This window comes from Oryzias latipes, chromosome 7, assembly GCF_002234675.1.
Source record: "Oryzias latipes chromosome 7, ASM223467v1".
In the NCBI taxonomy this organism is placed as follows: Eukaryota; Metazoa; Chordata; class Actinopteri; order Beloniformes; family Adrianichthyidae; genus Oryzias; species Oryzias latipes.
In genome coordinates, this window is record NC_019865.2 from 17,198,823 (window position 1) to 17,210,318 (window position 11,496).

Sequence of the window (11,496 nt, forward strand, 5' to 3'; positions counted from 1 at the left end):
TTTTTGCAAAGAAAAGTAGAAACTTCAAATTTTTTAGGAAGGTTTTTTTTTTCAGGCAAATGTATTTATTGTAAAGCAAACTTCTGCAATGAATTGTCCCCCTGGGGAAGTGAGTTGGTTATGCGCAGAGATATGATAAATCAACAAAAACTGATTTAAAATCCACAAGCATAAATATTGAGTTTATCAACAAAGGCAACAGAAAATGGCTTTCATCATCCAGCATGGAGCTTCCCATTGCACGTTTCCTCACATTTACCACAGCTATACAGAAAGAAAATAGTCTATGATGATGTAAACAATAAATTAAAACAGTGTCTTTAATTATATATTCTCTTATCATGCATTCTCACTAAAAAGCAGCATTCAGGAAGGAGGTAAAAAGTCATTGATGACCGCTATCTCTAAGAATGGAAAAAAGAAAACACATGTAGGACTTTTGGAGTTTTCTGGAGCAGCACAGGGAACGGCTGAGACGACGAACAATCAGGAGGAGAATTGGAGCTGGCCTCGTTCCCACAGGGTTGAGGAAGAGACCTGAAGTTTAGTTTCTTCCTTTTAGTGCATCGGTGCTTCAGTATTCCTCTTTAAAATCTTCGGCGCCATATTCTTCGAGTTGTCACTTTATCCTGCAAAATCCAATTCATGAAGACAAGTACAAGAACCTGCCTGAGCCCTTTTAGGTAAGTCTCCAGTCGCATGTTAATCCCTGAAAGACAAGCAACGAGCACTTCCCTGCATCGAGTGTTTTTTCTTTTTCTGCCTTCACGAGCTCATTTTATGCTTATGAGGGATTTATCGTCCCTTCAGAAATCCATCCAGCATGTAGTCTCCCTTCTCCGTCAGCCAGTATCCAGCCATAGCGGCTACTCCTCCAATGAAGATGGCTGTGAAGACCATGTCTCCTTTAGCAGCGAGGGTCGCTAAAGCGCAGATTACAACGCCAAAGAACATCTGCTGCAGCACGAGGACCTCGTCATCAGTCATGTCATCAAAGAGACCCTTCTCAGGACCAGCTGGATGTAAAACAACAAAGAAAAAGATCTTACTGCACAGTCATGATAACGTCGCAGACAAATCCAATTTCCTTATCAGAACAGGTCTTTACAGTTGATGTGATGAAACTTAGAAAGGTATTTGATTTGTATGTTCTGACATAACAGTTTTGTCTATCAGTAGCTATAAAGATTAAACAATAAACTCCTGTCAGCTCGTCTTTAAAGAATTCTTTATCTTTCTTTATCTGTCAGCACAGATTAAATGTGATGTGAAGCTATTATTTCAATTTACAAACACAAGAATAAAGCAGTTTACAGTGATGTTTTTGAATCAGTGATTGCTAGTAAAACCTGTACTCTTAGTCTAGTCTTAAACATAAGAATGAGGTCAGCTTTCATTGGAAATGAAGATGAGATGTGTCAAGCATGCTGTGTTTTTCCAGCAGCATTTAAGTCCCACTCTGATCATTTTCTGCGTTCCCGTAGATCTTTATGTTTTGATTATGCCGTTTTGCGCCAAAAATCAAAAATCCTTTGTTGTTTTCTAGAACAAAGTCTTTGCAAAGCCCCAGGAGTGCATGAGAGGGCGGGACCACCAATGCAGAGCAACCCCGCCCCCTTTCACCTCACACATAACTGAGCCATCTTTGTAACCCTTGTGCTATCCTAGGCACTTTAACATTGAGAGTTGGGTCATCTAGACCCACTAGACAGTGCTCTGAACCTTTTTTCTTCAAAGATTTGTGATCTTCACTGGTGTCCATGGATTATATGAAATATTTCCACCTTCATCCACCTTTGTCATGGTAGGGAGAACACGTCAATGCAAGGGTGGAGTCATCTAAGATAGCACAGGGGTTAAGCGAGCAAGATTGAAGCTATCCAACTATACAGCTTTGAGCCAGATGGCACCTCAGATGAGGAAAACGAAGACGCACATGGATCTAGTCGACTACAAGTTGTTGCATTGGCATAGAGCGGAGCAAGGACCTTGTAGCCGCCCCGCATGTTTTCTACCCCAAAAATATGCTCCTTTTTTCCAAACTGCATTTTTTTTGCCCAATTCACAACTTGAATTAAGAAATACTCAGAATTGAAACTTTAGGCTTAATTTTCTTAATGGACATGTCCTCCGTCGTCAGAAAAATGCCACAAGATCATGTTAAAAACATCCAAAACACCATTTTTATCCGAGTGGATCTTTAAGGTTGTCATCATAATGAGCATTACATGAATGCTAGGGTGAATTCTCCTAAAGAGAAACAAAAAATAGATCGATGTTGCCCAACCACAACCTACCAGGAGGCTTGTTCTCCACACAAATGCTATCCCTTCTTATAAATCCATCGGCACAGTCGCAGTGGAAAGAACCCTCCTCATTGATGCAGGCCTCGTTGAGGCCTGGGCATGCTATCGCACGTTCATTGCACTCATCTATGTCTGTGTGAGCAAGCAAAGAAAACAGTTACAGGCTGTTTGATAGGAGGCAGTTATCGAGTCAAACTGGATACACCGAAGTCCCTCATTGGAGAGGTGGAAAAGTTATTTTAAAGTTAGTCAATCATTCATTCATCATTTGCTTCAGACATTTTTGCTTTGTGTGGTTCCCAGTTTCGTTGACAGTTTTGAATTGAGTCATTACACAATTTGTGCAACAGTAAATCAAAGAAAGTACGAAATAGGACTGTTAATAACACTATAAGGATGTTGTTTGATGATGACTGTTTTCAGCACACAGTGATGAAAGAAAACAACTAAAAACAACCTTTCCCCCTCATTTAAGATTGTTCATTAGAAGTCAATCTAATGCAAACACAGCACTATATAAAAATATAGTTATAATCAAATATAAATGAAAAAAACACTCAACAGGTTTCGAATGTGCTTGCAGCTTAAAAGCGCACGTCTAAGTAAACAATGACTTTAAAATAAAAGGTCAGGTGTTTTTAATACACTCCAATGTTTCTAGTTTCTGATTGAAAAAGTATTCAGTCATGTTGCAATGGAAAGACAGCATAAATAGGCAATTGTCATGGAATCAATTTATAGACCAAAATGTACTTTATACACATATTTCATTAAAAGTAGGCACTTTATAAAGATATAACAGTGAAGTACAGTTGTGGCATTTTTTTCTACATCAGAAATGAATTATTGTTCTGAAAATTCATTTCAGATTCTTTGCAGAACTTTCCACTTTGCACTTTTAGTTTGCTGTGCTTTTACTCTTCTGTTAATTTCACCTTAAACCACCTCGATGGGGTTCCAGTCTGGACATTGAATTGCACACTCCATGTTTACAATTTGACCGACTTGATCTTCTATAGTCCAGCGGAGCTTGGACGTCACGACCCTCATTCCAGCTAAACATTTTCCACGTTTTACAGTTGAGATTACACACCTTTCACCTGTTTGACATCTTTCTAAGAGTCTGTGTGATAAACCAAGGATTTCAAATTTGATTTATTGGTCTTTCTACCAGTTTTACTAATTTTAGTGGTGGCGTTTTTCCATGCCCAAGCAAACCTTTTTCTTTAATTCGGATGCTTTTTTTTTGCCGCAACTCAACCTGTTAACCTTCTGCTCAAGAGGTGAAGTTGACACTGGCTTACTTCAACCAGTGTGAACCTTGAACCTGTTCACCTGTGAGTCACCTACCATGCAGCTGTTTTGTCATTTTTCATCTTGGGTCTGACAGATCTTTTCCTGTCAGTTTCCTTGAGTTTCTAAACGCCTCTTCATGGAAAAAGAAACTGTATTCTCCGCCACCTTGACTTTCTTTATTTTTTCTCTGTAAGAATCACTTTAATTTAGGTAGATTTCCATCATTAGTTGCCTTTTTCCTGTCAGTTTTGATGCAACACGCTACTTACAGCAGTGCAAAATTATAACTGAAGCTCACGAGAGCGTGGAACCACAGTTTGTTTCAGTTCAGCTTTTCTGCAGACAGATGTTGTGAATAATCAAGTAAAGTTGAAAGACTTGCAGAAATGGTTAATTTAATTAACCTTCACTGGAAAGAGGATTTTTGTGTTTTGCTGTAATGTAGTTGCACCCTGATTGGTAGTGTGTGAAAAAACAATTCTTAGCACTGATATAAAGTCAGATTAGCTCATCCACACAAAGTGAGTTTTTCCATCAACACCAGTTTGCCGGGTAGCACCAGCTAGCTCACCAGGAGCTGGTCGGAACCAGGCGAGCTGTTCGTCCCTGGAGCGGCTCCCCCGCCCATGCTGACGACTACGGTCGGCAAGCAGTAAACAGAAAAGGTTCATAAAAATAATTCTAAAAAACAAAACAAAAAACTAACGGGCTAATTATTAGGTTTAAAGAAAAATCGAAATGTAGACATTTTCTAAGTAAAGTTCTATGTGACTATCATCCTGCGTCATCACCACAACTCCCCGTGTGTAATCCCAACAAAGTTCCAACCCAGGTAGGACAACGATGGAGAATTTGGAGAAAATTGAAGTTCCTGAAGAAAGCACTACGTTTAATGGCACCTGGGAAGATTTGTTCGCTTTCAGCGACTTTAAAGGTATGAATAATATGTAATGAGGAATAAGCAAATAACGAAGTCTCAAATGTGGCAAGACATTCCAGAATAAACACGAAGCTTTTGCCCAAAAACTTCCTGATCGAGATGAGAATTAAAAGTTGTTTGTTGACAAAAATCTTATTGGAGAAGCAGATTAACTGCTAATTAATTACTACAGATTTGCTAGTTTTGTGGCCTCTGGGGAAATAGGAACCCATTAAATGAAAGGGGAATAAAAAAAAGGAACATCTCTTCACGAACTTTAAAAAAAAGGGAAATTTTGCCACTCACTGGAAACACCAGGTTTTCCAAAGGGTGTTGCGGCTCCCTGTGTTTTAATTTCTGTGGGAAACTAATCCAAAAGGGTTTTTGAAGTGGAAAAGGTTGTCAACCCCTGAGCTAGCTTATTTATCCATGATAGAAACAAAAAGTTGTCACATGACTAAAAGAAAGATGTGGAATTATAACCCACCGAGACATTTGGCTCCCTTCAGCCTGTAGCCGCGTGCACATTTCTTACACCGGGCGGGACCGCTGCCCATGCACCCCACACATGCCTGATCGCAGCCTGAAAGCAAACGTTAAACCGTCAACACTTCACGCTCATTTTGTGCAACAAGGATTAAAAAAATGAAGCAGTGTATATTCTAACTAATGAAGCGTATTAGGAAAACAATGGTTCCAGCTTCCTGATTGGTCCTGGCCCATTTATGAGAAACTTCAACATACCTCTGCATTCATAAGATCCTTCTGTGTTGTGACAGTAGGTGTTGGAAGGACAACGAGCCAGCTCTGTGCCACATTCATCAATGTCTACGAGAAATGCAAACCCAGTCAAACAATATGTATTCCCACAGTATTTGGCATAGCCGAAATGAAATGACCCCTATAGTCACACTCACCCACACACTTGTTGTCATGAAGGATCCAGCCGGGTTTGCAGGCGAGGCACTTGTAGTCCTCTGGGCCCGAGCATTTCCTACATGAGCGATAACAGGCTGCAAGGATCAAAAGCCTTCATGTAATAAATACACATACATATTGATAGTGGGTTGTATATATCTATAAACTGGTTTAATGCAAACACTGGTGTCAGGATGTGAAGTACCTGCACAGGCTCCTGCACTGTCGTTAGAGCTCTTCTCTCTGTAGTAGCCATCAGCACAGTTCTGGCACAGCTGACCAGAGTATCCTGGATCGCAGATGCATTCTCCATCTCCCAGGCGGGTGCCCTCCCCCTCGCATCGGCCCAGGCCTCCACACACACCACCCGGCCCCGATGGACACTCTGTTAGATAAGCAGGAATTCTTTAAACCAAAGCCTTAAAACTAAGCATATTTATGTACTTTGATTTGTGTATTAAAACAAGAACCTTTAACATTGAAACTAAAGTAAGATCATATATATTTGCACTAATGAGACAACACGATTCTTCCTACCTTTGCATTCAGGTCCAAAGCGACCCGGTGGACAGCAAAGGCTCAGCTCCTCGATGCACAGCCACTCAAACAGGTCCGGGGCCTCCTGTTGCCTAGAAGAGAACAAAGAGTTATAGCAGGGACATCAAGATAAAACTATCACATGAGTAGCTTAACTAAAAAATTTAAAATGAATGTTCATTTTTTAGTGTTAATTTTAAACCAACCAAATTCCTATGGAGATTAGATTCAAGTTCATTTTGATTTATCAGGTTTACCTGTGGAACCACCACGTCTCCACTTGGTCTTCTATCTGCTCCAGCAACCGGTTACATTCAAAATCTGCTTTCTCACAGGCAGATTCTACTATCTCCAGCAGCCTCGTCTCGCTAAAAGAAGAAGCAGTTAACAGTTAGAAAGGTGCAACAGAAGCAAAATAACACAAGCTCATCCATAACTACACCATTAAAAATGCTGCAGCCTTTCAGCCGGCTTCTAACACTTTTCATTTGTTTAATCATTTGCACAAGTCATTGCATGACTGAGCAAAAAAAAAGCACCCGTAAAACCCAAATGTAAATTTTCTTTAGGGTAAATCTAATACAGAATCATTAGTTTATGTATGTAAAATATAGGTGCAGTTTTAAGAAACAAGCATCCTCCTACCTGCGTGCATACTTGGCCAGCTTTTCCTCCTCCCATGCAGTGTTACCTCCTCCAAAGTTTTTGTTGGCTGTCCTCTCCAAACCCTTCCAACAAAAACCATCGGTGTTGGAATTCAAATCCTACTTGCAAGTAATGGTTCAGTAAGTTGACTGCTGTACCGTGATAAGACTCTCGGTGAGTTTCTTGCAGGTCTGACATGGTGCCGTCTGGACTTTGATCACAGAAAGCTCGGAGAAAAGCATCAGAGCAGGAAGGAAGGGCCAGGACCCCCACATGATCCTAAATACAGTCAGCAGACACACTTTACACAGAAAAGCATAGGGCAATGCAGTTACTTCTACTGTAAAGATGGATGGACAAACGGATGGATAAATATACAGATGACTGTTTGATGAAAGCAAACTTTTAAAAATACCTATCCAAAAAAAATCATTTGATCCATTTTCAAAGTGTTCTTAGTGGTCTTTTACTTATGATTATGCCATTTTTAGCCCAAAATTTAAAAAAATATATATATATATATATTTTAGGACAAAGTTTCTGGAGAGCAGCAGAAGTTCATTAGAAAAATTGACTTTTGAGTTGTAGGTGGTACTTTTTGTAAAATAAAAAACAACCCCGCTCCCCATAACTGAGACCAAATGATTAGTTTAAAACCCTAAACTAAAAAAAATGGTTGAAACAATAATGGGGAGCAATACTGGAGCTATCCAGCCGTACAGTTTTGAACCACATGCCAGCTCAGACGAGGAAAACGTTCATGGATCTAGTCGTCTTCAAGTGGATGTATCAGAATGGAGTGGAGCAGTGAGTTTGCGGCCAGCCGAGCAAATACAATCACAAATACAATCTTTTTCAAACAGCATTTTTCCCTCTGCTCCTGATTCTTAAAATCTTTTATAAGAAAATACTCAGATATGCAATTTTAGTCTTAAATTTTTCAATATATATGTCCTCCATCATCAGAAAAATGCCCAAAGGGCATGTTAAAAACACCAAAAACCCATCGGAGTGGGTCCTTAAAATCTAATATGACAACTATCTTTGACTCTAGAACTGTCTACAAACACAAAGGTCTCTAATTCTCTTTTAACGAGTTTTTGTCTTTTCATTTTTTAAAAAAGGTCTTGATGTTTAATTTTGAAATGTAATGTATTTCATTGTTCTTATCCATTCCCACACACACTTTATATTTGAATACCTTGTGTTATTATAATTCTTTGACAATTAACGCTGCAATCGGATAATAATATTAGTTCATCTATTTTAATAATAAAATCAAATATAAACCCAAAAAAAAGAGTTTATGCTGAATAAGATAGTGCTGGTTAAGCTAGCAGCTGCTGTCCTGTCAAACTAACTTAATAAGAGTTAAATTGTCTGCAACAAATTCTAAAATTAAATTAAACTCGTGGCATTTTATTTTATTTATCTGACCCTGTTTTAAAATAACAAAATAATAATTAAATAAAAAAAAGAAAAGAAAATAAAGACGCAGGGTAGCGTTATTGTTAGCTTAGCCTTAGCGCAGCATCAGCACCACAATAATTAGCCGAATAGCATCCGGCTAAAGAAGGTCAGCAGTTCGCCGCTAGCTTACGCTAACGTTCATCTCTAGAGTCTGCTCGGCTTTCTATACATTTTTTGCTGGAAACATTTAATGTCAGCGACAAGTCTGTTTCAGATGTGTCTCTAAATGCCCCAGCTTTGTAACTTCCATTCATCATTTGTCATCTACCTCTCCGGAGCACCGCCACTTCCGCTGCACCCTCGATGACTGTCCGATCCACAGCCCGCTCAGGCTCACACATCCACGGTCGGATGGTCCCTCTTTTCACCTCTGTATTAGTTTCACCCAAAACTAAAAGCCGGAATCATCTCAGAGAATACCAAAGGCTCAGGAGATAAAAGAGCACTTGGAAACCGGAAGTTGTCATCCAGGCTGCAGTGGGATGGAGAGATCACACACGCACACCGTGGGGATGGGATGAGTGAACAGCTTCCAGTCTTTTCTGCACTGCATGTTATGCCTACAGTAACGGATCCAGCAGGAAGACGCCACTCCCCACGAATCCACCTCCATTTAATCGATTCAAACTGTTGCTGCATTTTTTTGCTTTCCTTACCCAAAACTTTTTTTTCTGTTGCGCATCTTCTAATGCTAAGCAACAAAAAAAAAAGAAAAAAAAATCCATGACAGTTTTTATGCAAGAGTGATTTTAAAGACAAATGTAGGCTGAAATACCAAATTGTGAACATCAATTAAAAGCTTCATTTGATGCTTTAAAAAAATCTTATCTTCCTCTTGTCTGACTGAAGAAATGAAACAAAGAAACAAAACTTAATCCTAAATATCTTGTTAGGAATGTTTCAGGAAATGGCTAATTTTAACTACCAAATGTTGCAAGTTGGTCCTGCGTCAAACTGGAGACGGGGTTGGGAAAATGGATGGATGGATGGATGGATGGATGTAATAAATTTTACCATCAGGTGTTGCAGGTTGGTCATGCAACAGACCTGTCCAGGATGTACCCAATAGTAACCGGTTACTCCATGACTCAAAAATTGATTCAGTAGCTTAGGAAGATGGATGGAAAACGCAAAATTTACAACTAAATGTTGAAAGTTGCCCCTGTGTCAGATTGGGGACTTGTCCAAGGTGTACCTAAGGTGTACAAGATGTACCTAAAAAAAACTAATTTGAACCTAATTTCCCGATCATGGGGTTAATAAAAGTATCATTCATCCATACCCTGCCTTTACCCAACAGTGGCTGGGAAAGGCTCTGGCAACCCAGTGACCCCAAAGGGATTCAGCTGCTTTGAAAATGAATAAATGGATGTTCCGAGTTACTAATAACAATGGCAAAACTAATCACCTCACACCATAATCCTGGAGAGCAAAGGAGCATTTACCTTAGAAAACCTTGAAACTTCGCTGTCTATTTTAAGCTCTCTTTTAGTCTTTTCTTCATAAACTCAAAATGAGTCAAGGTTCAAGTATAAACCTAGCTCAGCATGTCTCACTGAAAAGTTGGAATCAACAAAAATTCACTGGAGATTCTTGTTAAAAACCTGCTTTTAATATTCAAACTTTTTATTGTAAAAACACACATCTAGTCAGGACCATAAATATTTGGACAGAGACACATTTTTTCTAATTTAGTTTCTGTACATTACCACAGTGAATTTTAAATAAAACAACTCAGATGCCATTGAAATGCAGACTTTCAGCTTTTATTCCATGGGTTGAACAAAAAGATTGCATAAAAATGTGAAAAACTAAAGCATTTTTTAAACACAATCCCTTCGTTTCATGGGCTCATAAGTAATTGGACAATGGACTCCCATGCTATTGCATGGGCAGGTGTGGGCAATTCCCTTGTTATGTCATTTTGAGTGAAGCAGATGAAAGGCCTGGAGTTGATTAGAGGACTCGTGCTTACATTTTGAAGATTTTGCTGTGAACAGACAACATGTGGTCAAAGCAGCTCTCCATGCAGGTGAAAGGAGCAATCATTAAGCTGAGAAAACAGTAAAAAAAAAAACATGCCAGAAATTGCTACAGTATTAGGAGTGGCAAAATCAACAGTGTTGTACATCCTGAGAAAGAAAGAAAGCACTGGTGAACTCAGCAACGCTAAAAAAGACCTGGACGTCCACGGAAGACAACAGTGGTGGATGATCACAGAATCATTTCCATGATGAAGAGGAACCCGTTCACAACAGCCAACCAAGTGAACAACACTCTCCAGGAGTTAGGCGTATCAATATCCAAGTCTACCATCAAAAGAAGACCGCATGAAAGTAGATATAAAGGGTACACTGCAAGACGCAAGACGCTCATAAGCCTCAAGAATAGGAAGGCTAGATTGGACTTTGCTAAAAAGCATCTAAAAAAGCCAGCACAGTTCTGGAAAAACATTCTTTGGACAGATGAAACCAAAATCAACCTCTACCAGAATGATGGCAAGAGAAAAGTATGGAGAAGGCGTGGAGAAACTCATGATCCAAAGCACACTTCATCATCAGTAAAACACTGTGGAGGCAGTGTGATGGTCTGGGCGTGCATGGCTGCTAGTGGCACTGGGACACTAGTGTTTATTGATGACGTGACACAGGACAGAAGCAGCCCAATGAATTCTGAGGTGTTCAGAGACAAACTGTCTGCGCAGATCCAGGTGAATACAGCCAAACTGATTAGGCGGCATTTCATAATACAGATGGACAACGACCCAAAGCATACAGCCAAAGCAACTCAGGAGTTTATTAAAGCAAAGAAGTGAAATATTCTTGAATGGCCAAGTCAGTCACCTGATCTGAACCCAATTGAGCATGCATTTCACTTGTTGAAGACTAAACTTCAGACAGAAAGGCCCACAAACAAACGGCAACTGAAAGCCGCTGCAGTAAAGGCCTGGCAGAGCATTCAGGAGAAAACCCAGCATCTGGTGATGTCCATGAGTTCAAGACTTCAGGCTGTCATTGCAAACAAAGGGTTTTCAACCAAATATTAGTAATGACCATTTTGTTTTCAGTGATTTCACTTACGTCCAATTACTTACGAGCCCATGAAATGAAGGGATTGTGTTAAAAAATGCTTTAGTTTTTCACATTTTTAGGTAATCTCTTTGTTCAACCTATGGAATAAAAAGCTGAAAGTCTGCACTTCAATGACATCTGAGTTGTTTTATTTAAAATTCAGTGTGGTAATGTACAGAAACTAAATTAGAAAAAAATGTGTTTCTGTCCAAATATTTATGGTCCTGACTGTATATACAGAATGTTATGTAAAAGTGTAAAAACACGCACTGGCTCAAGTAAAAAACACACAAAGGCAGAACACTTGCAGATGTCTATACTTCATGGAGGAGTT

The 11,496-nt window shown here is 39.5% G+C and overlaps 1 protein-coding gene across 2 annotated transcripts; it reads right to left on the reverse strand.

The window, feature by feature from the left end:
• On the reverse strand, positions 1-8,632 carry creld1 (cysteine rich with EGF like domains 1). Of its 2 annotated transcripts, none has more exons than XM_011477275.3 (11): positions 8,360-8,632; positions 6,780-6,900; positions 6,622-6,704; positions 6,234-6,344; positions 5,977-6,068; positions 5,645-5,824; positions 5,439-5,534; positions 5,266-5,349; positions 5,009-5,104; positions 2,298-2,438; positions 1-1,016 (listed from the first exon to the last, which is right to left on the reverse strand). In XM_011477275.3, exons 2-11 carry the CDS (start codon positions 6,894-6,896, stop codon positions 796-798), a joined length of 1,221 nt encoding a protein of 406 aa, XP_011475577.1. In that variant the 5' UTR covers positions 6,897-6,900; positions 8,360-8,632; the 3' UTR covers positions 1-795. The 2 variants fall into 2 exon arrangements, with proteins under 2 accessions (XP_011475577.1, XP_004070829.1); XM_004070781.4 differs by having other exon boundaries at positions 6,780-6,922; positions 8,360-8,630.
• Between the last annotated feature and the right edge of the window lie 2,864 nt (positions 8,633-11,496).

Bases quoted from the DNA above. Each gene is read 5' to 3' on its own strand.
- creld1 (XM_004070781.4), bottom strand. From the start codon at position 8,432: ATGTGTGAGCCTGAGCGGGCTGTGGATCGGACAGTCATCGAGGGTGCA. The intron at 6,069-6,233 runs GTAAACCTGATA...GTTCTCTTCTAG, and splicing joins GAGACGTGGTGGTTCCACAG to GCAACAGGAGGCCCCGGACC. The intron at 5,350-5,438 runs GTGAGTGTGACT...CATTTCTCGTAG, and splicing joins TCATGACAACAAGTGTGTGG to ACATTGATGAATGTGGCACA.